The sequence below is a fragment of the Callionymus lyra genome, chromosome 8, assembly GCF_982586985.1.
Source record: "Callionymus lyra chromosome 8, fCalLyr1.hap1.1, whole genome shotgun sequence".
In the NCBI taxonomy this organism is placed as follows: domain Eukaryota; kingdom Metazoa; phylum Chordata; class Actinopteri; order Syngnathiformes; family Callionymidae; genus Callionymus; species Callionymus lyra.
The window spans coordinates 20,292,136-20,315,800 of NC_141825.1; the positions used below are offsets into that span (position 1 = coordinate 20,292,136).

The 23,665-nt window shown below is 35.0% G+C and overlaps 1 protein-coding gene across 3 annotated transcripts in view; it reads right to left on the reverse strand.

The window, feature by feature from the left end:
* The window catches only part of tspan9a (tetraspanin 9a), a 293,357-nt gene that overhangs the window by 24,741 nt on the left and 244,951 nt on the right, over positions 1-23,665 (reverse strand). For all 3 annotated transcript variants that reach the window (XM_087796893.1, XM_087796892.1, XM_087796894.1), the window contains 2 exons: positions 14,794-14,985; positions 9,697-9,771 (listed from right to left, as the gene is read on the reverse strand). In XM_087796893.1, coding sequence (XP_087653019.1) covers positions 9,697-9,771; positions 14,794-14,985 — 267 coding nt within the window. The remainder of the gene's footprint in view (positions 1-9,696; positions 9,772-14,793; positions 14,986-23,665) is intronic.

Sequence of the window (23,665 nt, forward strand, 5' to 3'; positions counted from 1 at the left end):
GTTCTTATATTCTACACTTGCTTATTTTTTCATTTGCTCTCTTAGAACGTCTTGTTTGTCTTTTTGCTAAATTTGTACCAGATTATCCACAGCAAAACAGAAATGTAATGTTCCACGGACTTCTTCTCTGTGAAGAACCCGGAAGAGGTTATTTTGTTATGCGTGCTTTTCAATACTTTTTTATGTTTAGGCACCTCTGCCATTGTCACACCTTTGATTGTTACCAACTGACCCTGGCCCCCCATCATAGAAGGGGAAAGTTATGAGAAAAGTTTGGGGACCCCTTGTCTGTACTGTCTTGGGCCCAGAATCCCTTTCATGGAGACTCAAAAAAAAGCTAGCTTTCTTATAGGAAGCCCAAACCACCTCAGCTAGAACTTTTTTTTTCCAAAAAAGTTTGAATATTGTCTCACAATCAGGAAAATCTGGAAAGGAAAAGATATGTCATCCCAGAATATTAACAATTATCAAAAAAAAGCTTTTTATTTGGACAAATTCTGGACAGAAAAATAAAAAAACCTCTCACACACAAAAAGGAAAATTAGATATTAAAGCGAATGACTTTAAGAAGTGATGTTTAGTTTTCAGCAATAAATGATAATTATAAACAATATCACATTTTTATTTAGCTGCCATTTTACACTGACCTAACAAGGGCCGCATAAATAGTTAGTGGGGCTGCATGTGGCCCCCGGGCGGCACTTTATCTAGGTCTGCTTAAAATGGATGATATTTGAATTGTTGAGCCATTGTGTGATAATCTAGTCAAGATAGTTAGACAAGTTACACAATAAAGCAACAGCTTCAGAGACTTCTTTCTCTTAAATCATTGGTAAGTAACATGTATTATGAAGAATCTATGAGCATTTTAATTGTGACCTTAATATTTAACATGAATTCTACCAAAGACAAGAGTTATATATGTCCTTCTAATTTAATAATAGCGTTAAATTAAGGAGAACTTGACGTGAAAAATGTCAAAAATCGATTTCCTCAGTACATCATTTCCCTCTGCTGTGTAGCTTTTAATTTCCCACGAGGTCAGGGATGGTCAGTTTCCAGAGGACTGATGTCAGACACGGTAGCTATGATGGGGTCGTTTAAAAAGTGAAAGAAAAGTTTATGATTCAGTGTGGCCCCGGGGCCAGGTGCGGCCCTCAGACTGCATCCAGGTTTTCCAAGATAGTGGCTCACCGCCCATACTTTGATTCTTTATATTGGCTTATCAGGTGAAACCGCTGTGAAGTCAAGAGCTTCTCTCTGTCCCTGACACTCACTCTTATCAGATCAGGTGCTGAAGTATGAAGGATTATTCTTATTAACCACCAGAGGGGGCACCGCTGAGTCGCCGTGAGGCCGCATCTCAATCTGAAATTCCTCCAAAGGATTAAAGAAACGCAGACATAAAAGGACGGGAAATGTGTTTGTACCCGAGACCTCAGATGGATAAATACCTAAATAAAAATAAACCCAGCACAGATGAGACACCAAAGTATAGAAATGTGCTTCAACCGACACACGACTTTGAGCTTCACCCTTAAGACGATGTGACACGTTGACAGATGTCGCGAACAAAGATGTGATCAGACGGGTTTCGCAGTGACGCGCTGGCAGCTAGCGTCGCATCAAAGAAGACACTAAACGACGTCCGGTGGGATCTGAAGTGAACAGAAATCAAATTAAGGAAAATTGGCAAATACGTTGGGAAGAAGAAAGGACTGGAAGATGACTATAGATCTTCCAAAAACAAATGAGAAACACAACAGGAACCCAATGAGAAGAAACAGTTTTTTCAAGGTTTAGATCAAGACACATAAGTTAACAGTGGCATCGTGAAAATGGTTGAAAACCAGAAACGATAGAAAAAACTGAATGTCAAAAATACAGAGGAGAGAGAAAAACATGAATTTGTCATTTAAGATTAAGATACATAAACAACATATTATTAATAATTCCAGTGAGAAATGTTATGATTTTTTTTACTGCACTATCTTTGGAGAACTACACATGTACAGATAATATAGAAACGGGAAGAAGAAGAAGAAGAAGAAGAAGAAGAAGAAGAAGAAGATGAATAAGAAGGGCAAGAAGATGGTTGAAGGAAAAGAAGGCAAATAAGTAGTAGAAGGCGAAGAAGAGGGAGAAGAAGGCAAAAAAGGAAAAGAGGAAGAAGAAGGAGAAGAAGAAGAAGGTGAAGAAGTAGGAGAAGGAAAAGAAGAAGGAAAATAAGTAGGAGGAGGTAAAGAAGAAGAAGGAGAAGGAGAAGACGAAGGAGAAGAAGAATAAGAAGGAAAATAAGTAGGAAGAAACGAAGATGAAGAAGAAGGACAAGAAGAAGGAGAAGAAGAAAGCAAAGAAGTAAGAGGAGGTGAAGAAGAGGAAGGAAAAGAAGAAGGAGAAGATGATGAAGTTGAAAAAGAATAAGAATGTGGAGAAGTATATGAAGTAGAAAAGGAAGGCGAAAGGCAAGAACAAAAAGAAGAACAAGACAAGACAGAGAAACACAAGAAGGCCAAGAAGGGGGAGGAAGGTGAAGAAGAAAAAGGAGAAGGAGAAAATGAAGACAGAGAAGCAGAAGGTGAAGTAGAAAACGGTGAATAAAAAAAGAAGAAGACAAGGAAGGAGAAGAAGAAGTCAAAGAAGATGAAGAAGAAAAAGTTGAAGGTGCATTTTTGTATCTCACCACTAGGTGTCCTGGTTTTCATAGACATTTGTCGTTTGTAAAACGGTTCATTCATCAATTTTAATGTGTTTTTTTTCGTGCTTCATGAATATAAATAAATCTTTTCTTCTCCTAAACTTTGACATCATGCTAAAAGAAACATCCTCTCTCTCCTCATGCGCTCGTATCATAAATCTCGCGGCGTCTCCTGCTCCGTATCAACGCTTGGAAAGTCACCAGATTCCCGTTCATGCGTTCCTTTCTTTCCAACAGGCCTCCTCGTCGGCCCTCGTGCCAAACATGGGTGTGTGTTCATTAGAAGAGCAATGCTGTCTGTTTTAGTCATCCGCTGATACACACCAATTAGATTTCACATTTGCATAAGCTGTGACTTCCAACAGTGGTTCGAGAGACTTCAACTTCCTCTGCAGCTTCATTAGACCTCCTGCTGCTTCCTGCACCAGCAGCTATGAAGGAACCGTTCAAACGGACACGGAGCTAACATGCTAGAGCCACAGGTACGGTGTACATGTTAGGACATCGTCAGGTATCAGACCAAACGGCTTCATCCGTCAGACGAAGCAGCCTCAGACAAAACGGCCTCAGACAAACCTCCGTCAGATCGAACTCTGTCAACCTTCAAAATAAAAGTCCCCAGACAAAACGACATCAGATAGCATCTGGGGAAAAAAATAACGTACCGTTTTATTGCGAAGGAAACCGGAAATGCACACGATAACGATGTGATATCAGCCAAAAGGACATCGGATAGCATATAGAAAGAAAAATAAACGCATCATTTTATTTCGAATGAAAACCAAAATTCATGTGATAACTTTACTACAAACATGTATTTCCGGTTTTATTCGAAATAAAATGGTCCGGTGATTTATTTCCCAGATGCTATCTGATGTCAAATTGTCTAATATCACGTCGTTATCACATGCACTTCCGGTTCAATTTGCAATAAAATGGTTCACTTATTTTTACCAGGCGCTATCTGATGTAGTTTTGTCTGGGGACTTTTATTTTGAAGGTTGACAAAGTTCGATCTGACGGAGGTTCGTCTGATACCTGACTATGTTACGGTGTACATGTTAGGACATCGTCAGGTATCACACCAAACGGCTTCATCAGTCAGACAAAACGGCCTCAGACAAACCTCCGTCAGATCGAACTCTGTCAACCTTCAAAATAAAAGTCCCCAGACAAAACGACATCAGAAACCAAAAAAAAATCGCTCCTTTTTATTTCAAATAAAACAGGAAATGCATGTGATAACGACGTGATATTAGACAAAACGACATCAGATAGCATCTGGGGAAAAAAATAACGTACCGTTTTATTGCGAATGAAACCGGAAATGCACACGATAACGATGTGATATCAGCCAAAAGGACATCGGATAGCATATAGAAAAAAAAAATAACGCATCATTTTATTTCGAATGAAAACCAAAATTCATGTGATAACTTTACTACAAACATGTATTTCCGGTTTTATTCGAAATAAAATGGTCCGGTGATTTTTTTCCCAGATGCTATCTGATGTCAAATTGTCTAATATCACGTCGTTATCACATGCACTTCCGGTTCAATTTGCAGTAAAATGGTTCGCTTATTTTTTCCAGGCGCTATCTGATGTAGTTTTGTCTGGGGACTTTTATTTTGAAGGTTGACAAAGTTCGATCTGACGGAGGTTTGTCTGATACCTGACTATGTTACGGTGTACATGTTAGGACATCGTCAGGTATCACACCAAACAGCTTCATCCGTCAGACAAAACGGCCTCAGACAAACCTCCCTCAGATCGAACTCTGTCAACCTTCAAAATAAAAGTCCCCAGACAAAACGACATCAGAAACAAAAAAAAATCGCTCCTTTTTATTTCAAATAAAACAGGAAATGCATGTGATAACGACGTGATATTAGACAAAACGACATCAGATAGCATCTGGTGAAAAAAATAACGTACCGTTTTATTGCGAATGAAACCGGAAATGCACACGATAACGATGTGATATCAGCCAAAAGGACATCTGATAGCATATATAAAAAAAAATAAACGCATCATTTTATTTCGAATGAAAACCAAAATTCATGTGATAACTATACTACAAACATGTATTTCCGGTTTTATTCGAAATAAAATGGTCCGGTGATTTATTTCCCAGATGCTATCTGATGTCAAATTGTCTAATATCACGTCGTTATCACATGCACTTCCGGTTTAATTTGCAATAAAATGGTTCGCTGATTTTTACCAGGCGCTATCTGATGTAGTTTTGTCTGGGGACTTTTATTTTGAAGGTTGACAAAGTTCGATCTGACGGAGGTTCGTCTGATACCTGACTATGTACATTCCCAAAGTTAGCAAAACTTTGTATTCTTGCTTTTTATTTTTTTAAATGTGTTCATCTGTAAATCTTCTGCTTGAATTGTGAATTTCCGAACTCAGATAAATAAAATGATCTATTTAATTATCTATCTAATGTTGTTTTGTATGAAGCCTAAGGCTGCTTCGTCTGACAGATGAAGCCGTTTGGTGTGGTACCTGACGATGTCCTAACATGTACACCGTACACATGACGTACACATGCAGTTAGTTCACGTGAAGATCATGTCATGGAATGATGTTTTATGTGTGATAACTCATGAGGAAGTTGTTCATCTCGTAAGTGAGTGAAATGAAGTCAGACTTTCAGGACTGACTTTTAAATGACAGATTCATTATTGGAGGAAGTTTGTAGTCTTTGAAAGTGTTTTAGTGACGATCTTTGTGAGCGTTTAGTGTTTAATGCTTAAAGCGAAGTCTTAGAATGTGACCGTTAAATATTGTATGATAACAGTTGAATATTGTTCGATAACAGTTAAATATTGATTGACTGAAGTTAAAAACAGTTTCATTACAGTTTAAAATATTTTGATAATAGTTAAATATTGTTTGATAACACTTGAAAATTGTTTGATAACAGTTAAATATTGTTTGATAACAGTTGAATATTGTTTGATAACACTTGAATATTGTTTGATAATAGTTAAATATCTTTTGATAACAGTTAAATATTGTTTGATAATAGTTAAATATCTTTTGATAACAGTTAAATATTGTTTGATAACAGTTAAATATTGTTTGATAATAGTTAAATATTGTTAGATAATAGTTAAATATTGTTTGATAATAGTTAAATATTGTTTGATAACACTTGAAAATTGTTTGATAACAGTTGAATATTGTTTGATAACAGTTGAATATTGTTTGATAACAGTTAAATATTGTTTGATAACAGTTGAATATTGTTTGATAACAGTTGACAATTGTTTGATTACAGTTAAATATTGTTTGATTACAGTTGAATATTGTTTGATAACAGTTGAATATTGTTTGATAACAGTTAAATATTGTTTGATAACAGTTGAATATTGTTTGATAACAGTTAAATATTGTTTGATAACAGTTGAATATTGTTTGATAACAGTTGAATATTGTTTGATAACAGTTGAATATTGTATGATAACAGTTAAATATTGTTTGATAACAGTTAAATATTGTTTGATAACAGTTGAATATTGTTTGATAACAGTTAAATATTGTTTGATAACAGTTAAATATTGTTTGATAACAGTTGAATATTGTTTGATAACAGTTGAATATTGTTTGATAACAGTTACATATTGTTTGATAACAGTTGAATATTGTTTGATAACAGTTAAATATTGTTTGATAACAGTTACATAGTGTTTGATAACAGTTGAATATTGTTTGATAACAGTTGAATATTGTATGATAACAGTTGAATATTGTTTGATAACAGTTGAATATTGTTTGATAACAGTTGAAAATTGTTTGATAACAGTTGAATATTGTTTGATAACAGTTGAAAATTGTTTGATAACAGTTGAATATTGTTTGATAACAGTTAAATATTGTTTGATAACAGTTGAATATTGTTTGATAACAGTTACATATTGTTTGATAACAGTTGAATATTGTATGATAACAGTTGAATATTGTTTGATAACAGTTGAAAATTGTTTGATAACAGTTGAATATTGTTTGATAACAGTTAAATATTGTTTGATAACAGTTGAATATTGTTTGATAACAGTTAAATATTGTTTGATAACAGTTGAATATTGTTTGATAACAGTTGAATATTGTTTGATAACAGTTGAATATTGTATGATAACAGTTAAATATTGTTTGATAACAGTTAAATATTGTTTGATAACAGTTGAATATTGTTTGATAACAGTTAAATATTGTTTGATAACAGTTAAATATTGTTTGATAACAGTTGAATATTGTTTGATAACAGTTGAATATTGTTTGATAACAGTTGAATATTGTTTGATAACAGTTGAATATTGTTTGATAACAGTTAAATATTGTTTGATAACAGTTAAATATTGTTTGATAACAGTTGAATATTGTTTGATAACAGTTAAATATTGTTTGATAACAGTTGAATATTGTTTGATAACAGTTGAAAATTGTTTGATAACAGTTGAATATTGTTTGATAACAGTTAAATATTGTTTGATAACAGTTGAATATTGTTTGATAACAGTTACATATTGTTTGATAACAGTTGAATATTGTATGATAACAGTTGAATATTGTTTGATAACAGTTGAATATTGTTTGATAACAGTTGAAAATTGTTTGATAACAGTTAAATATTGTTTGATAACAGTTGAATATTGTTTGATAACAGTTAAATATTGTTTGATAACAGTTGAATATTGTTTGATAACAGTTAAATATTGTTTGATAACAGTTAAATATTGTTTGATAACAGTTGAATATTGTTTGATAACAGTTAAATATTGTTTGATAACAGTTGAATATTGTTTGATAACAGTTAAATATTGTTTGATAACAGTTGAATATTGTTTGATAACAGTTAAATATTGTTTGATAACAGTTAAATATTGTTTGATAACAGTTGAAAATTGTTTGATAACAGTTGAATATTGTTTGATAACAGTTAAATATTGTTTGATAACAGTTGAAAATTGTTTGATAACAGTTGAATAGTGTTTGATAACAGTTAAATATTGTTTGATAACAGTTGAATATTGTTTGATAACAGTTAAATATTGTTTGATAACAGTTGAATATTGTTTGATAACAGTTAAATATTGTTTGATTACAGTTGAATATTGTTTGATAACAGTTAAATATTGTTTGATAACAGTTGAATATTGTTTGATAACAGTTAAATATTGTTTGATAACAGTTAAATATTGTTTGATAACAGTTAAATATTGTTTGATAACAGTTGAAAATTCTTTGATAACAGTTAAATATTGTTTCATAACAGTTGAATATTGTTTGATAACAGTTAAATATTGTTTGATAACAGTTAAATATTGTTTGATAACAGTTGAATATTGTTTGATAACAGTTGAAAATTGTTTGATTATAGTTGAAAATTGTTTGATTATAGTTGAAAATAGTTTGATTATAGTTGAAAATAGTTTGATTTCAGTTGAAAATAGTTTGATTTCAGTTGAAAATGGTTTGATTATAGTTGAAAATGGTTTGATTATAGTTGAAAATGGTTTGATTATAGTTGAAAATAGTTTGATTATAGTTGAAAATAGTTTGATTTCAGTTGAAAATGGTTTGATTATAGTTGAAAATGGTTTGATTATAGTTGAAAATAGTTTGATTATAGTTGAAAATGGTTTGATTATAGTTGAAAATGGTTTGATTATAGTTGAAAATAGTTTGATTTCAGTTGAAAATAGTTTGATTTCAGTTGAAAATGGTTTGATTATAGTTGAAAATGGTTTGATTATAGTTGAAAATAGTTTGATTATAGTTGAAAATAGTTTGATTTCAGTTGAAAATAGTTTGATTTCAGTTGAAAATGGTTTGATTATAGTTGAAAATGGTTTGATTATAGTTGAAAATAGTTTGATTTCAGTTGAAAATGGTTTGATTATAGTTGAAAATGGTTTGATTATAGTTGAAAATAGTTTGATTATAGTTGAAAATGGTTTGATTATAGTTGAAAATGGTTTGATTATAGTTGAAAATAGTTTGATTTCAGTTGAAAATGGTTTGATTATAGTTGAAAATGGTTTGATTATAGTTGAAAATGGTTTGATTATAGTTGAAAATTGTTTGATTTCAGTTGAAAATGGTTTGATTATAGTTGAAAATGGTTTGATTATAGTTGAAAATTGTTTGATTTCAGTTGAAAAGGGTTTGATTATAGTTGAAAATGGTTTGATTATAGTTGAAAATAGTTTGATTTCAGTTGAAAATGGTTTGATTATAGTTGAAAATGGTTTGATTATAGTTGAAAATAGTTTGATTATAGTTGAAAATGGTTTGATTATAGTTGAAATGGTTTGATTATAGTTGAAAATAGTTTGATTTCAGTTGAAAATGGTTTGATTATAGTTGAAAATGGTTTGATTATAGTTGAAAATGGTTTGATTATAGTTGAAAATTGTTTGATTTCAGTTGAAAATGGTTTGATTATAGTTGAAAATGGTTTGATTATAGTTGAAAATTGTTTGATTTCAGTTGAAAAGGGTTTGATTATAGTTGAAAATTGTTGGATTTCAGTAGAAAATTGTTTTTATTATGGTTGAAAATTGTTTGCGATGAAAAAGCAGTAATTATGAGTTAATGAATAGAAATTAATGATTGAAGCTCATATTCAGCAGTAAATATAGACGCTGAGAGAAGAGACCAGATCACCTCGTGACTAATGTCTCACTCGCTAACACTTGTCAACATGGAAATAGACCAGGAAACAACTGCTACCAACGCCCTGAGCTTCACATCTTGTCATCTGCCACCAACACACCTGACTCCTCAACCAGCCGGGGGTCATGGGAAATTACAAGCTGCCAACTGGCGAGGATTAGGCTGAATTTTAGGGTCTGCCCTTTGACCTCCTCGTCAGCGCTCCACGGAAGAAAACCTTCCCAAACAGCCTCGACTCTGACATGTTTATCAGTCGGCCACGTTTTACTGCGAGTGTGAGTGAAAACAGCCCAAAATAAACCTACCTTATCTGTGTACACAAAGAAGAGGGTGACTAATATCAGCTCCGCCAGGAGAATGATCAGAAGGACAATGAAGAACTGCGGGAGAAAGAGAGAAAAGCCAGATTAAAAAAAACCTCTTTTGAGGCTGATGAAAACAAGTGTGAATATATTTGGAGGCTTTAAAGATGATAGTCATCGAGTCGCACCGAGGAGTGAAGGGAACAGCAGAAATATGACGGCAACATAAACCGAATAAAGAAACATGGAAACATTGGTGAAGTGACACAAGGACACACACAAGATGTTTTCATTTTTAATCTAAAGTGTTGACTTTTATCTTTCATATGACAGATCTTTTTACATTTTTAATAGAATAAATAACACTGTTAATGATCTATTTGATAAGACGCACAAAAGAGATAAAATAAACACACAAATACACAATTTATTCGATACGATTTTCTGTAAATGTAACTTAATTCCTTATAAGTCATGTACAAGACATACTTTTTGTTTAGTATTGGGTTTAAAAATTGAGTTTGTGTTGAATAAAAAATATTTATTTGTTTGATACTCGTTGCTAAAAAATCCAATGTTGGCTCAAAGCATAGACAGCTCTCTGGTCGTCATTTAGCATTTTATTTGATTAATAAAAATGATGTTTGACGCCTGCGGGCCATAAGAAATGACAAGCTGACCATCATTGTGCCCCCAGACCATCTGTTTGACTTATTACTAGTGACTTCATTTCTCACTGGTTCATGAAAGAAAATATCTAAATCTAATAAAATAAATATATTAAACGCAAAAGTTTCAAGTAGATTTTAAATGTTGTTGATTAGTGATGACATTTATAGAGTATTAATTTATTTCATGTATATATATATGTACTTTTTGTATCACAAATATATTTCAAATTTGCTTTGAGGTTAATACACAGAAAAACACTTTAAATTTAAAGGAAATTATGATATTTTTTAAGCTTCTTTGTTTTTTCCCCCTATTTTTTCTTTTAAACATACAACTCCCATAAGTGTTTAAAAAAAGAAAAAAGCCCCAAATAATATAAAAGTCAAAAGAAGACATGGAATAAACAAGAGAACACTTTTTACGTCAAATAAATTAATAAAACAATAACTATAACGTCTCCAGACAGTTGGGAATAATGTGGAACAAAAGTTGTAAAAAGAAAAAATGAATTTAACTTTTACTTAACTTGTTAAAACAAAAGAAAAAAGTCTGTTTTTGTTTTACTTGAACACATAAATGTCAAGATCAAGTCTCAAAGTTTGTCTCCAAAACATGCTAAAACGCAGCGAAACTTTTTTCCGAACCAATTGGACTTTGAGATCCGGTGATCATGCGAGTGTGTTTCTTAAATGATCTACTTTGCTGGGGCGCTGGAACCCCCTAATAACAGCACTGTGTTCATCTTTCTTCTTCATGAGGATGAGCTCGGGAGTTATTTGTGTCAAGGCCCAAAATGAAATCAGTGTTTTTTGCATGGAGGTTAGCAGTTGGTGAGCCGCAGGCAGCAGCCTGTGTGCAGCAGACACTTGGTTGTGTAACGACACGTCTGTCGTCACATGCATCGTCTCCCACTCGTCCGAGACATGGTCACAGCTTTCGCTCACGCTCGCTTGTTTTTTCCCTCTAATTGTTGCCATAAACATTCCTTTGGCAGCGACCAAGAGAGACTGGAAAATGAACGGCGGCTTCGGATCTGACGTTGACTCCGGAGAGATTTGACTGATGCTGCTGCTGCTACTGAATATCCTAAAACCTACATACGCACTGAGAGTTTTTATTCATATTATTTTGAAATAAAATACGGTAAAGTCTTGTTCTCCACCTCCCTTGCTACTACAAACAGTAGTCGAGTCTACTTTCTCTCTTCATTAATTGAATATAATCCTAGTTTATATTGACATGTCCAGTTTTTCCACGTTAAAATACATTTAAAAAAGGACTTTATTGCCAGTTTTATTGGATCAAGGGTGTTTTCTGGGTCATAAATAATGCTTTGATTTAATTAAACTGTAAGTAGATTTGTATATTGTGTTACATTTGAGGTTTTAAAATTGCAAATGTATCCATTTTAAATGTATTTAATCAAAGTAAAGCACACATTTCTGTTATTTTCTGGGGGTGCCATGTAAACAGACCAAGTAGAACCACTAGGATAGTAAGAAACAACTAAAGACATTTTTATTTGTGCAGGTTTTTTCTCCTCATTTTCTAAGATTCTGTGTTTGTCTTGATCTTTCAGAGATTTTACATTTGTATGTATTTTTAAATGTGTATTACTTTTGATTGATAAAGCGCTTTGTGACCCTGGTCTAAAAAGGCGCTTTATAAATAACCATTACTTACTTACTTTTCACAATTATATTTATCTTTTTTTTTTAGATTTATATATATATATATATATATATATATATATATATATATATATATATTTAAAAAAAGGATTTTTTTCATGCGGATGTTTAACAACATGACAAATGTTCAAGTTTAAATTAATGATGGACATAAAGACAAAAAAAAGCCAAATCCAATTAATGTTTGAACGTGTTTCCTTTGAATCAAACTTTTTCTGCCAGAATTAATTTGGGGCTAACTAAATTAAAAAAAAAAAAAAAATTAGGAAAACGTTTAAGAAAAACCCATTAACGTTTGGGAAAATGATGAAAAAAGTAATGAGTAATAACTCATTAGCGACTAAAAGAAAAAAAGGGAAATAAAATGAATTAATCAATAGAAATAATTAAAATGGAAAATAGCTATTTAAAGGAAATTGAACCTAAATTGTGTCTATTATTCATGATTGGAGCCACACAGAGTTAGGTTTCTGCTCAAACACTGATTTCCTCGACTTCAACAGACGACCTGAGAGTGTAGTCGTGATTTTCTTCACGTTTGGTGGAAGAAATAATTTTGTCGCTTATAAGAAACAGGAAGTGATCCAACACCCGCATGCTAATGGTTGTGTTCCCAACACTGACGACGTTGGAGAGCAATTTCCGATACATGAAAGGAATTTTAACGGTCAATCAAACTGTTCCTCTCAGGTGAAGGAGGCGACGAAGAGGAAGTGCATAGAAGGAAACATCCAACTCATGCAAGCGCTTCAAGAGCTGTGGCTGTTGTGTGAAGTTCAAGCACCTTGAGACACATTTGAAGTTTGAAAGGAACAAACGTTTTTTTTTTTTAATAAAATTCTCTGGAGTCCATTAGGTGAATTTTTGCAATTAACCATTGCTGGAGATAAAAAACTAAAACGACAGGAGCGTTGTGTGAAGACACTAATGAGAGTTCCTGCACTTGTAAGCTCAGACTTGGACCCGGGAACAAAAGTATCTTTGACGGACAGCTCCATCACCAGGCCCTGATTAACCGCCGTGAACATGACGGGTGTGAAGGTGTTCTGACGTCGACTTCTTTCCATTACGACGCCGTCTCAATTCAATCTGTCGCTCGTCCAAACTTGTGTCCCTGGATCTAGAATCTAGAATCAGATCGATCAACTAGTGATGGTCCGACGAAGCTTCATGAAGCAGTGTCAATACTCTCAGAGTCCACTAGATGGCGGTGTCTGTCTTTTGTTTTGAACAACTGTTCTAACAAAAATGAACATCTTCCAAAAAGTGATGGCGCCACCTACTGTCCTCTCAACAACACGACACTGTTTCATGAAGCTTCACCAGACCATCAATACCTTAAACCATGATTTGTCGACTTCCTGTTTACATTTGAAGCAGCAAAAAATAAATCATAGTTCAAAATTTTGTGATGTGAAATGATCTAGTTTGGGTTTTTTTTAACACGAAAAGACAAATTGACAAGTAGCTAATGAAGCTGGAAATTGTGCAAAACATCTGGTCCGGGGGCAACATGGGGCCATGCGTTTGATCAAGCAACAGGCATCCATGTAAAAATTATATATATATTAATTAACAATAAATCAAAACGACTTTTAATAATTAAATTAAACATTTGGTTTATGTTTAAAAAAAGCTGTTACTTTGTAGGTATAGTATTTTATCTTTATCATACTTGAGGTTAAAACTTGTATCGTAATCATATTGAACTTTTTAAAGTTCATCTTTTTTTTTAAAATTAATGATGTATACAGTATAAAGAAAATTGTATAAGGGTCAAATGATTTGATAAAATGTTTTTCACAAGAATGTTTGACAATGAGTCACAACCAGGTAACAACAATTGAAGAAGATGCTTCCAGAGTAGGAAAAATAAATTATAAAACTTTACAAATCAATTAAACGCAATACAATCCTTTTTAAGTCAGACTTTTTCTGTGTTATATTCAATTTAATTCGATTCAATTTTAGTGTTTAAGTGTTTTTTTTATTTATTTAAAGTGTCAAATCATAAAAAAAATGTATCTCAAGATACTTCACAGTTTAACCATTGTGTCACCTTGACCCAGAGACGACACAAGGGATACCACAAACCCATTTGTTTTTGGACCTTTGGGTCATATTGACCCCGGGATAACAAGTTAAGTAAGACAGTATTGGAGAAAAGCAAAACAGATCCCAGCAAATCAACAATGAGTTAAATCCCAGTGTGACAGTGGCGAGGGAAAAACATATTTTTTTAGAAGGCAGAAACCTCGAGCAAAACCAGACTTAGTGTTGTTCTGTCAGTATTAATGTGGGGCTAAATTCATGACAAAATAAATTAAATTAGTAAAATTTAACGGAAACGTTACCTGCCTCGCTATGGTGAGGAGCAAGAGTTTACCATTTGATACTGATCACGAGTGATGTGTTGGTGAGGCTTCATGAAACAGTGGTGTAGTGAAGTGTATCATGATACAGTGTCTTCATTTGAGACACCACTAGGTGTCACTTTATTAGTGGCTCTATTCTACGTATTCAGTGTATTTAAAACTTAATATTTAAACTTAGAGTGCCATCACTAGATGGCCTTTTTAAAATGAAGTGAAGGTGTATCATGATACAGAAGGTGTTTCATGAAGCCTCATCAACACATCACTTGTCATCAAATGACTGGATTTTGTTCCAGGTGAAGATGATACTTTTGTGTCATCAGTCCTACTTTTGTGTGTGTGTGACACATGGTTGCACTCACGCTCAGAAGCAGGCACTTGTTCTCCTTGATGGCGCCCAGGCAACCCAGGAAGCCCGTTACCATGACGATGGCACCGATGGCGATGACCATGTTGGCGGCGGAGAGCGAGGGGAACGAGGGCGAGAAGGTGGCGAAGCTGCCCTGCGACACGGAGAGCCAGATGCCCACGCCGAGCAGCCCACAGCCGCATAGCTGTGGAGTAACGGAGAAGACACAAGGTGAGAGCAGGAACATCACGCCGGGATCAGCGGCAGGAATTATTTTCAGCCACGGTTCATGTTCTGGGCCGCCGTGGGAGGTCTCGTCACGTCGACATGGAGATTGTCACGCCTTGTCATGTATTTCTTGCTTTTAATTAAGAGCGAGCTGCGCAGGAAGAAGCAACAGGTTTTTTTTGCTCCATGCAGTCCATCCGGATTGTTTTAAACACACATTACAAAGCATGATGGGAATATTACAGCGGAATTTCGCTCGGTGTCGGATTAACAGGTTTGAGCTGATTATGTAGAATCCAGCTTTAACAAATGTCATTATTGGTCCCAACAAAATGAAAATTAACAATGAAAATAATGAACAAATGACACTTTTTAATCACCCATCTGTCTAGTTAGAAAATTAAATCCGGTTTCAATTTGCATTTAAATGAGTCTATTTGGAATTTTTACAAGTATTTAATCATATTATTTTTCCGAACAAAATTATTAAATCATTTATTTTGTATTAGGTTTTTTCCTTCAATAACTGAATATTAAAAATGTATAGAATAGAATAGAAAATGTGTATTCATCCCCAGAGGAGAAACACACTTTTACAACAGCACAGTTGAAAAAAATAAAGTGCAAGGAAAAAAGAAATAATAAAAGAGATAATAAAAAAAATAAAAATAAAACGATCTTAAAAATATACAGATTATTTACAATATTAGACATTTAACACTATTAACAAAATAAAATAGAATAAAAATAAAAATAAAATAAAATAACATATAATATATATATATTTTCTTTTATTTTGATAATTCCCAAATATATGTTGTAAATTAGATTTATTTTAATTGTCACTTTTTTTTTTTAATTGAATATAAAAATGTTTCTATAGATATAAATAATATACCAGAAAATACTGAATTAAAAAGGCTACAAATAACAATATATTGAGTTTAGAAAATTCATTTTTAATTATTTGATTTATAATATTAAACTCCATGTGCAAAAAAAAGTTTTCATTCATTTTGAAAAATGTTTTATTGAAATAAATGTAATTATTACCCACCCCCACAAATTAACCCTAAAATAGAGTTAAGTTTGAATTCGAGTATTCAATGAAAAAACCCTTAAAAAATTACATTAAAATAATTAGAAATGTGAAAATCAACCAATATTTTGACGCACTTCCATCAAACATGCCCGTCAGCATGAACACATGTGCAGCTGCAGCTCCATCCAAGATGTAGGAGGATAATCATATTATTTTTTTCTTATTTTCTTTCCCTTCTCTCTCCAACAATTACACCATCTCGCGCACAGAAACAATTTCCCTCGCGGCAGAGTTCCGCTGCTTCTCATCTACCTTCAAACGCTCCGCCGCAGATGAAACAAGTTGGTTATTTATAGAAATAAATGCTTTCAAAATTTCAGTTGAGAAGTGTGAGAGATGTGTGGGTGACGGGGGTCGGATCCACGATCCAGCTCCTAAAGTCCTGGTCCAGGAAAGTAATGTGTTTGCAACAGTTGGAGGACTTGAAGACTGAGGTGTTAGCAGTAATTACGCTCCTCTTGTGAAGGAGACAAGGGTTTTAAAAAAGGAGAAACACATGCTGCTCTTGTGTTTTGATCAGCTGCACGTGAATCAGTCGACCATGAGTCGTCCGTGAAATGTTTGAACGCACTCGGATGAATCCTCATGAGGTGCGGAGAGAGAGACTCGTGGTCTAATGAGTCCTCCAGGATCAGAGCCTCGAGTCACGGTCGAGGTCTCGCTCGGGGTCCACGGGGTGAAACGCCCCGGTGTTGACTCTCATTAACTCTTGCACTGAGCTGCGCCGACGTTTGATTTGTGTCGCTTCGCTGCCTGGTCCTGCCTCGGGGCACGATAATGTGTGAGACTCTAGGTTCACGCTTTAATTTCTGAATATGTAGACGGATGAATGGTAACGTTCTAAATATTAGGACGGGATCTAATGATCCTCTGTGGCCCCGGGGACAGACGTGGCCCTTTGACTGTATTCATGTTTTTTTTTATGTTATTCTTCATTTCATTATAATTTTCTACTTTTTTTTCAGATTAGTATTGGAAGCTGGATACAATTGTGACCCTATATGTTCACATATATGTACACAGTATATATATATATATATATATATATATATATATATGTCTTTGGGTATTTCTTTTTTAACATATTTATATTCATTTTTTGTGTTTTTATTATCTATATATTATTTCAAAGCATGATTACATTAATAATGATTTCCTTTTTTTCAATTGTTTTGAATTTTATTTTTAAATATTAAAATGTTCTATTTATAGTTCTTTTCTCGAATAGAATTGTAGCCAAAACACTTTTTTTTTCTTCTGGCAATGTAATCTATAGGTTTTTCTTCGTCTCAAAAAAACAGTTTTAGCAAAATTAAAGCAAGTTAAATACATTTTTGTTATTATCTATATATTTTCATGTATAATCTCATTATTTGCTATGATTTCCTTTTTGAATCATTATTTTTTTCTTAAGATAAGGTATTTATTTATCGTTGATAAATTAATGATATAGTAATATATATATAATATTTTCTACAAATAGTTTTTGCATCAGATATAATTTGAACAAAATGTATATATTTTTGGCAATTTAATCTATATGTTTTTATTTTATTCTTTCACTATTTCATAGTATTTATATTGATCCTCATAATTGTTGTTCTGTTAATGTTATTCCCAATCAAATATATAATCAAACAAATTGTTGTTATTCTATATATGTTTAAATGCAAAATCTTATTTTAAACATGATTTGCTTATTTCATCTATCATTCTTTTTTTCAACAATATGTATATATATATATATATATATATAAATAACATTTTTTCACGCCTCTGGGGGTTGAACCTGGAGCCTGTGAAGTAAGAGGAGTCGACACCGTGTTCACTTTATTGCACGAGCACAGGAGACATGCAGGAGCTGAACAAGTGGACCAGGCTTTGAAGTGGTCCAGCCCAGAATGTTAGCCTCATTGAAGAGAACGACAGTGTGACGAGCTCTTCGTGTTCTAAACTTATTCCCATTCCATTCACGCTCGGCTGGTTACGCCTCACAGGGCGAATAGTGAAGACAATCTTTTTGAGACTTGGAACAAAAACTAGAAACAGTTGATTCTTCTCTTTTGAACTGATTTCTTGATGTCTTTTTTTATTGTCATTCTTTGGCAATAACATAGTTTTACAGTCAATAAACTAAATTAATTAAATATATCATATATGAACTCATATTGAATGTAAATGTTGTATTAAAAAATTAAAAATAAACTGTTGATATCATTTGATTATATGCAATGAAGGGAACCAGCTTAACCCTTGTGCTATCTCTGGCTCAAGGTGACCCAAGGCCCGAAAACATGTTTGTGGTATCCCTTGTATCATGGAGCCACGGAGGTCGTTCATCTTGACCCAGAGACAACACAAGGGATACCACAAACACCTTTATTTTTGGGCCTCCGGGTCACCTTGACCCAGAGACAACACAAGGGATACCACAAAAACCTTTATTTTCAGGCCTCCGGGTCACCTTGACCCATAGACAACACAAGGGATACCACAAAAACCTTTGCTTTGAGGCCTCCGGGTCACCTTGACCCATAGACAACACAAGGGATACCACAAAAACCTTTGCTTTGAGGCCTCCGGGTCACCTTGACCCAGAGAAAACACTAAAGCTAAATATCGTTCATATTATAAATCATGACTTCCTTAGTTGACGACAACGTTTCCTTGTGAACGAATGTGAATAAAATCACTCAAAAAAGTGGCCACATTTCCGAAGTTATGACATCAAGTGTGCGACAAACTCAAAGACGATCGATATGAAGTACCTGCATCAACCACCGGGTGTCCGAGATAATGGTAATTCCTCCCCTTTACCCTCCAACAAAATCCCTGCTTCTCCAAATAAAATGTTACGTTTATTTTTCTTCCCAAAACATACTAATCATTATAAAAGCTTATAAAAATTTGGGTATAAAAAGAATCTCTGAAGTTCAGTCTTGACGATAAGACTCAAAACTAAAAGTAGATAAAGAATCTATAACACCTAATAGATATTTATATCACTACAATCCCTCAATTCTCGCTGCCTATGCAAAACCGTGGCTCCATGATCCATGCTAATCGGTCACATGCGAGTGAAAACATGTCACTTCAAACGAGTGGAAGGGCTTCACTGGAGCAGCGGCCCTTGAGCCTGCCATCCGTCCTAAATAATTTAAAAGCGACTGAATTGTCCAGGAGGAACCTTCTGTCCATTTATGTGTCCCTAATTAAAATAGAGAGTGGAAATGTCAATCCAGAATTCCTCTAAAGGTCACGTCCCTGCGCTGTTTAGCAAATTTATGGAACACTTCTGGGTCGGCCAAATGACGTGGGGTGGGGGGGGGTGCAGCAGAGGTTTTTTTTTTCTTTTCGGGGACACAATGGGGCGCGGCGAGTTTAAGAGACCTGGAAGATTGAAGAGGATTTATGGATTGGCGAGAGAAGCGGCGGGAGTTTAAAGAGCCCAGGTGGGGCTCGATACAGTGTCTTCACTTAATTGTGTTTAATGCTGAGCGAAGGGAGCTCGTCCAAGTGTGTCGCTCTCCTAAGTGACTGTGAAACCTGCGAGCCGCCGCCCAATCTGTGTGATCGCTTTCTGAGAGCCTAATCAGACGCATTCATCGACGCTTTTCGGGCTCCTGCTGCTCCACACCCGGTGTCCTCAGGAAGTCCCTGGACCGGAGGCTCCGGGGTCTCAGCCCGATGTTCCGACCTTGGCATGTGTGGGGAGATGAGCTTTCTGGCCGAGCCCTTTATCTGCTTTTAACGTTTAATGTTCAACATCCGATCAAGCGGAGACGAAGTCATCCATACTGCTGCTTTTTTTAAGACGTCGTAAAGTCCAGGCCAACCGTCCGAGGAGGCAGCGAGACCAGCAGTCAAATATGGAGGCTCAGAATGAACACACAACAGAGGGACACACTTTTAAATATGGTCTCAACCCTATTGTTTAGATCAGTGGGTTCAAAGGTGTGGGCTTTTTTCTCGCCAGTGGGAGGATATTCAGTTTAGTACTGGTGCAAACTCAGTGTAGGGCTCCCTTTTTTATACAATTTCCAATGATTGACTTATCCTTTTTTGTCAAGTTTTTATATTTTTTGGCTTTGATTATTTGCTACAGATGTAAAAAAAATTGAATTTTCCATTTCCAAGACTTAGACAATTTGAGTTAGAATAGAAATAGAAATAGAAAATGTGTATTCATCCCCAGAGGGGAAACACACTTTTACAACAGCACAGTTGAAAAAAATAAAGTGCAAGGAAAAAAGAAATAATAAAAGAGATAATAAAAAATAATAAAAAAAAAAATAAATAAAATAAAACGATCTTAAAAATATACAAATTATTTACAATATTAGAAATTTTAACACTATTAACAAAATAAAATAAAATAAAATAAAATAAAATAAAATAAAATAAAATAAAATAAAATAAAATAAAATAAAATAAAATAAAATAAAATAAAATAAAACACACAAGAAGAAAAACACACTACGGATTAGCATCAGGATATTTAAAGTAGAGACCCCCATGTATCACCCAAGGGGGACCACACCGTTTCTAAAAAATGTAAGCTAGTAAATATATGCAAGAAACACAGTGAGTCAACATGAGGCTAGAGAGTAAAGTCACATACACAATTAGCAAAAACCAAACTAGCCATCATAGCCACAACAAAAGAGACTTGGTTTCATCATCCAATTACAATTATATCGCAACTAAAAATCGCCATTTTGACCCGAGTCTGGCTGAACCAGAGGACTGCATTTCCAAAAAAAGTAAAGGACGGGCGACGTCACAGATGCTACTAAAAGTCTATATTATTTAGAGTCCTAGGTCCGACTCAAAAGACAAGGTTTCCTCAGGTAGAAAAATTTCATGTTTGGTTTCATCGAGCCATCCTTGTCAATCTACACCAGAGATATTCAATTATAATTTCCTGAGTGGCAACGTCAACCTTACGTCTCTCCGAGAGGGTCATGTTGTGTTATCTAAACTGGAGCTCCACTGCTTACTGTAAAAAAGTTGACAAAAGTGGCACAAAATGTCGCCAAATGAAACAACCTTGAATCGTATTTTTGATAACATACTTAACTATGGGTGTACTGTCAGTCATTACAAATAGCTGAGTGGCATGTTGACATCGTGTGTCACTCTTTTTTTAAATGTATTGTTTAAGCCACATACAGCCCTTTGACTGTATTCATGCGGCCCTTGAGAGGCCAAACATTTTATCACTATCTTTTACACAAAAGGTTTATAAATATGTAAGGTTTTCACATTTAGCGCTTTGATCTTTTGGATTGACGGCCCCTCACAGCAGTCAGTATATAATATGGCCCCGGAGGAAATTTAATTGCCTACCCCTGGATTAATTAGACAAAATTCATGTTAAATTCTGTTGTTTTAAAAAATAAAAAAGCTTTGATAAAAAGTAAAGAGAATTTGTGACTCAGAAACAGAAGCGATGCATTATACACAGACTTGCACGGATAGACTTCAGCCTTTGATCCATTCTTGCACTTCTGCTTTCGCGATTTCATCAATGGGATCCGGGGCCGGATCACGGGTGTTGCAGCAGACGGCGGCAGCATCCGTTCCTTCAGCCTCATGTGTTAGTGAGCCGTGTAATGTGGTACGAGTCGATGCCTCCGCTGAAAGCACATGCTCCTTATCGCACAGTGCTCCACCAATCACGGCGGGGGTGTCCCATGGTACCAATAAAGTCGCCGCGGCGCCCCCATCTGCCAGCTTTTCCCCACTGCTCCGCCCGATATTCCACACCAATTATCTGCACACATCAAACCGCCGGCTCAGGTGCCCGTGGGCGACTGCGAGGTTCTCTCCACATGCACGCCGTCTGAGTGGACGCACGGCCACAGAGCGCCCTGTGTGACGACCTGCAGGTGTGGCAGTATCTCACGCCTTAACGAGCTCGTACTAGAAATACATGTTTAGATGCTATCAAACTCTATTTGTCCGTGAAGAAAAACTATAGTCGCAGGAAACTCCGTATTTTCAGATTAAGTGCTTTTAAGGTAGCGCAAATAACTTGTTGAATAACTCATGGATGGCGTAAAATTTCGACCTATTATCTGAATGGCGGCCATCTTGGAAATTCAGACGAAGAAGAAGATTGTGTGACGAAAACTTTGCCTTAATAATTGAGGTTATGGTAGTTAAAATGTACTTGTCATTTGTAAAGATGTTCTTGGCATTTACTTTTTTCTGCAGCCTACCTCAAGTGGACATTCTGTGAACTGCAGCTTTTTCGCACTTATGCATCACCTTCACTGTTTTAAACCAGTTGTTTCCCATGTGGCTTCTGTGCGCTTCTACTAATGGCAACAAAAACTTTTGCTCAATTAATAAAAGCATAAATTCAATCATTAATTATGTAACTATAGTAAATAAATGTTTTATTGTATAAAGACACCAAGTCAAATATAAGGACTGTAGAATGATGTAGAATGATGCCGCTGACAGTTGCTAGTGGGGCAGTGGTGATGAACTGCAGGTTGCGAATTAGCGCCCAACAACTCATTCTCAATCTAAATATTTCAAATATTTCAGGGCTTCTACACTTTAAGGGTAGTTTTTTTTAAGACTTTTTTTTTTCATCGAGTTAAAATTTGCTCAAAGTACACACTGTCTTGTTCCTTGCACCTGTGAGAAAAATGTTGTTTGAACAATCATCGTTGAATTTACACTTGAATCTACAGTACACTGTTGCAAGAGGCTCGGCTTTGACCGCTTCTCTGTTTTTCTTTAGTTCCGCTGTTGTGATTGCCAGTCAATCTGTAACTTATTTCAATGAATAAATAACCATACATTTTGAGATTTGAATCTAACATCAAATCTTACTTACTTTAAGAGTTTTAAAAATGAGATTTAAACCATTTTATTGTCAATTCAAGCCTTATTTTCGCCTTTTAAAACTTTGTAAGTATCGGTAGAGACACTGTATTTATTTGAGGTTGGTGACATAATTCGATTGGAATGTTAATTTTTTTTAAAAAGGTCCTTGGCAGAGGTATGAGCTGTTTTGGTGCTTTTCACGTGAAAGGCAATTCTTTATCAAATTGTGGGTCTGTTACAGTTCAAGATTGTGTCTCCTTCATACAGCTCGGCAATTGACAATGTATTCAATCACTCTTTACTTTAGTAGACGTTCTACTCTTATCGGAGTACTTTTGTCTACCGTAGTGACTATGTGTCTATAGATGACTGACTCCGTCAACAATCCCGAGGAAAAAACACTCACAAATCTACTGAGAGAATCTGCTTTTGAGGAAGATTAGAAACCTAAGGTCAGCCGGGAAGCGGCGACGATATTGAAGCTGGAGAGTCGGAAGTGCAAGGAATAAGAGGAAAAGACATTATGGGGAGTCATGAGGAAGAAAATGGGGGTTGACCCCCAGTCTGGGGCTGCCGGCCCGGAGATTATCACCTGCTGCTGTCGGCTCAGTGACACAAAACAACCCCAACTCCAGACGCCCGGTTTAGTCACCGCTGGTTTGTGTGGAAGTGACATCACTTTGACCTTTTAACACCCCCGTTTTCTGCCGCG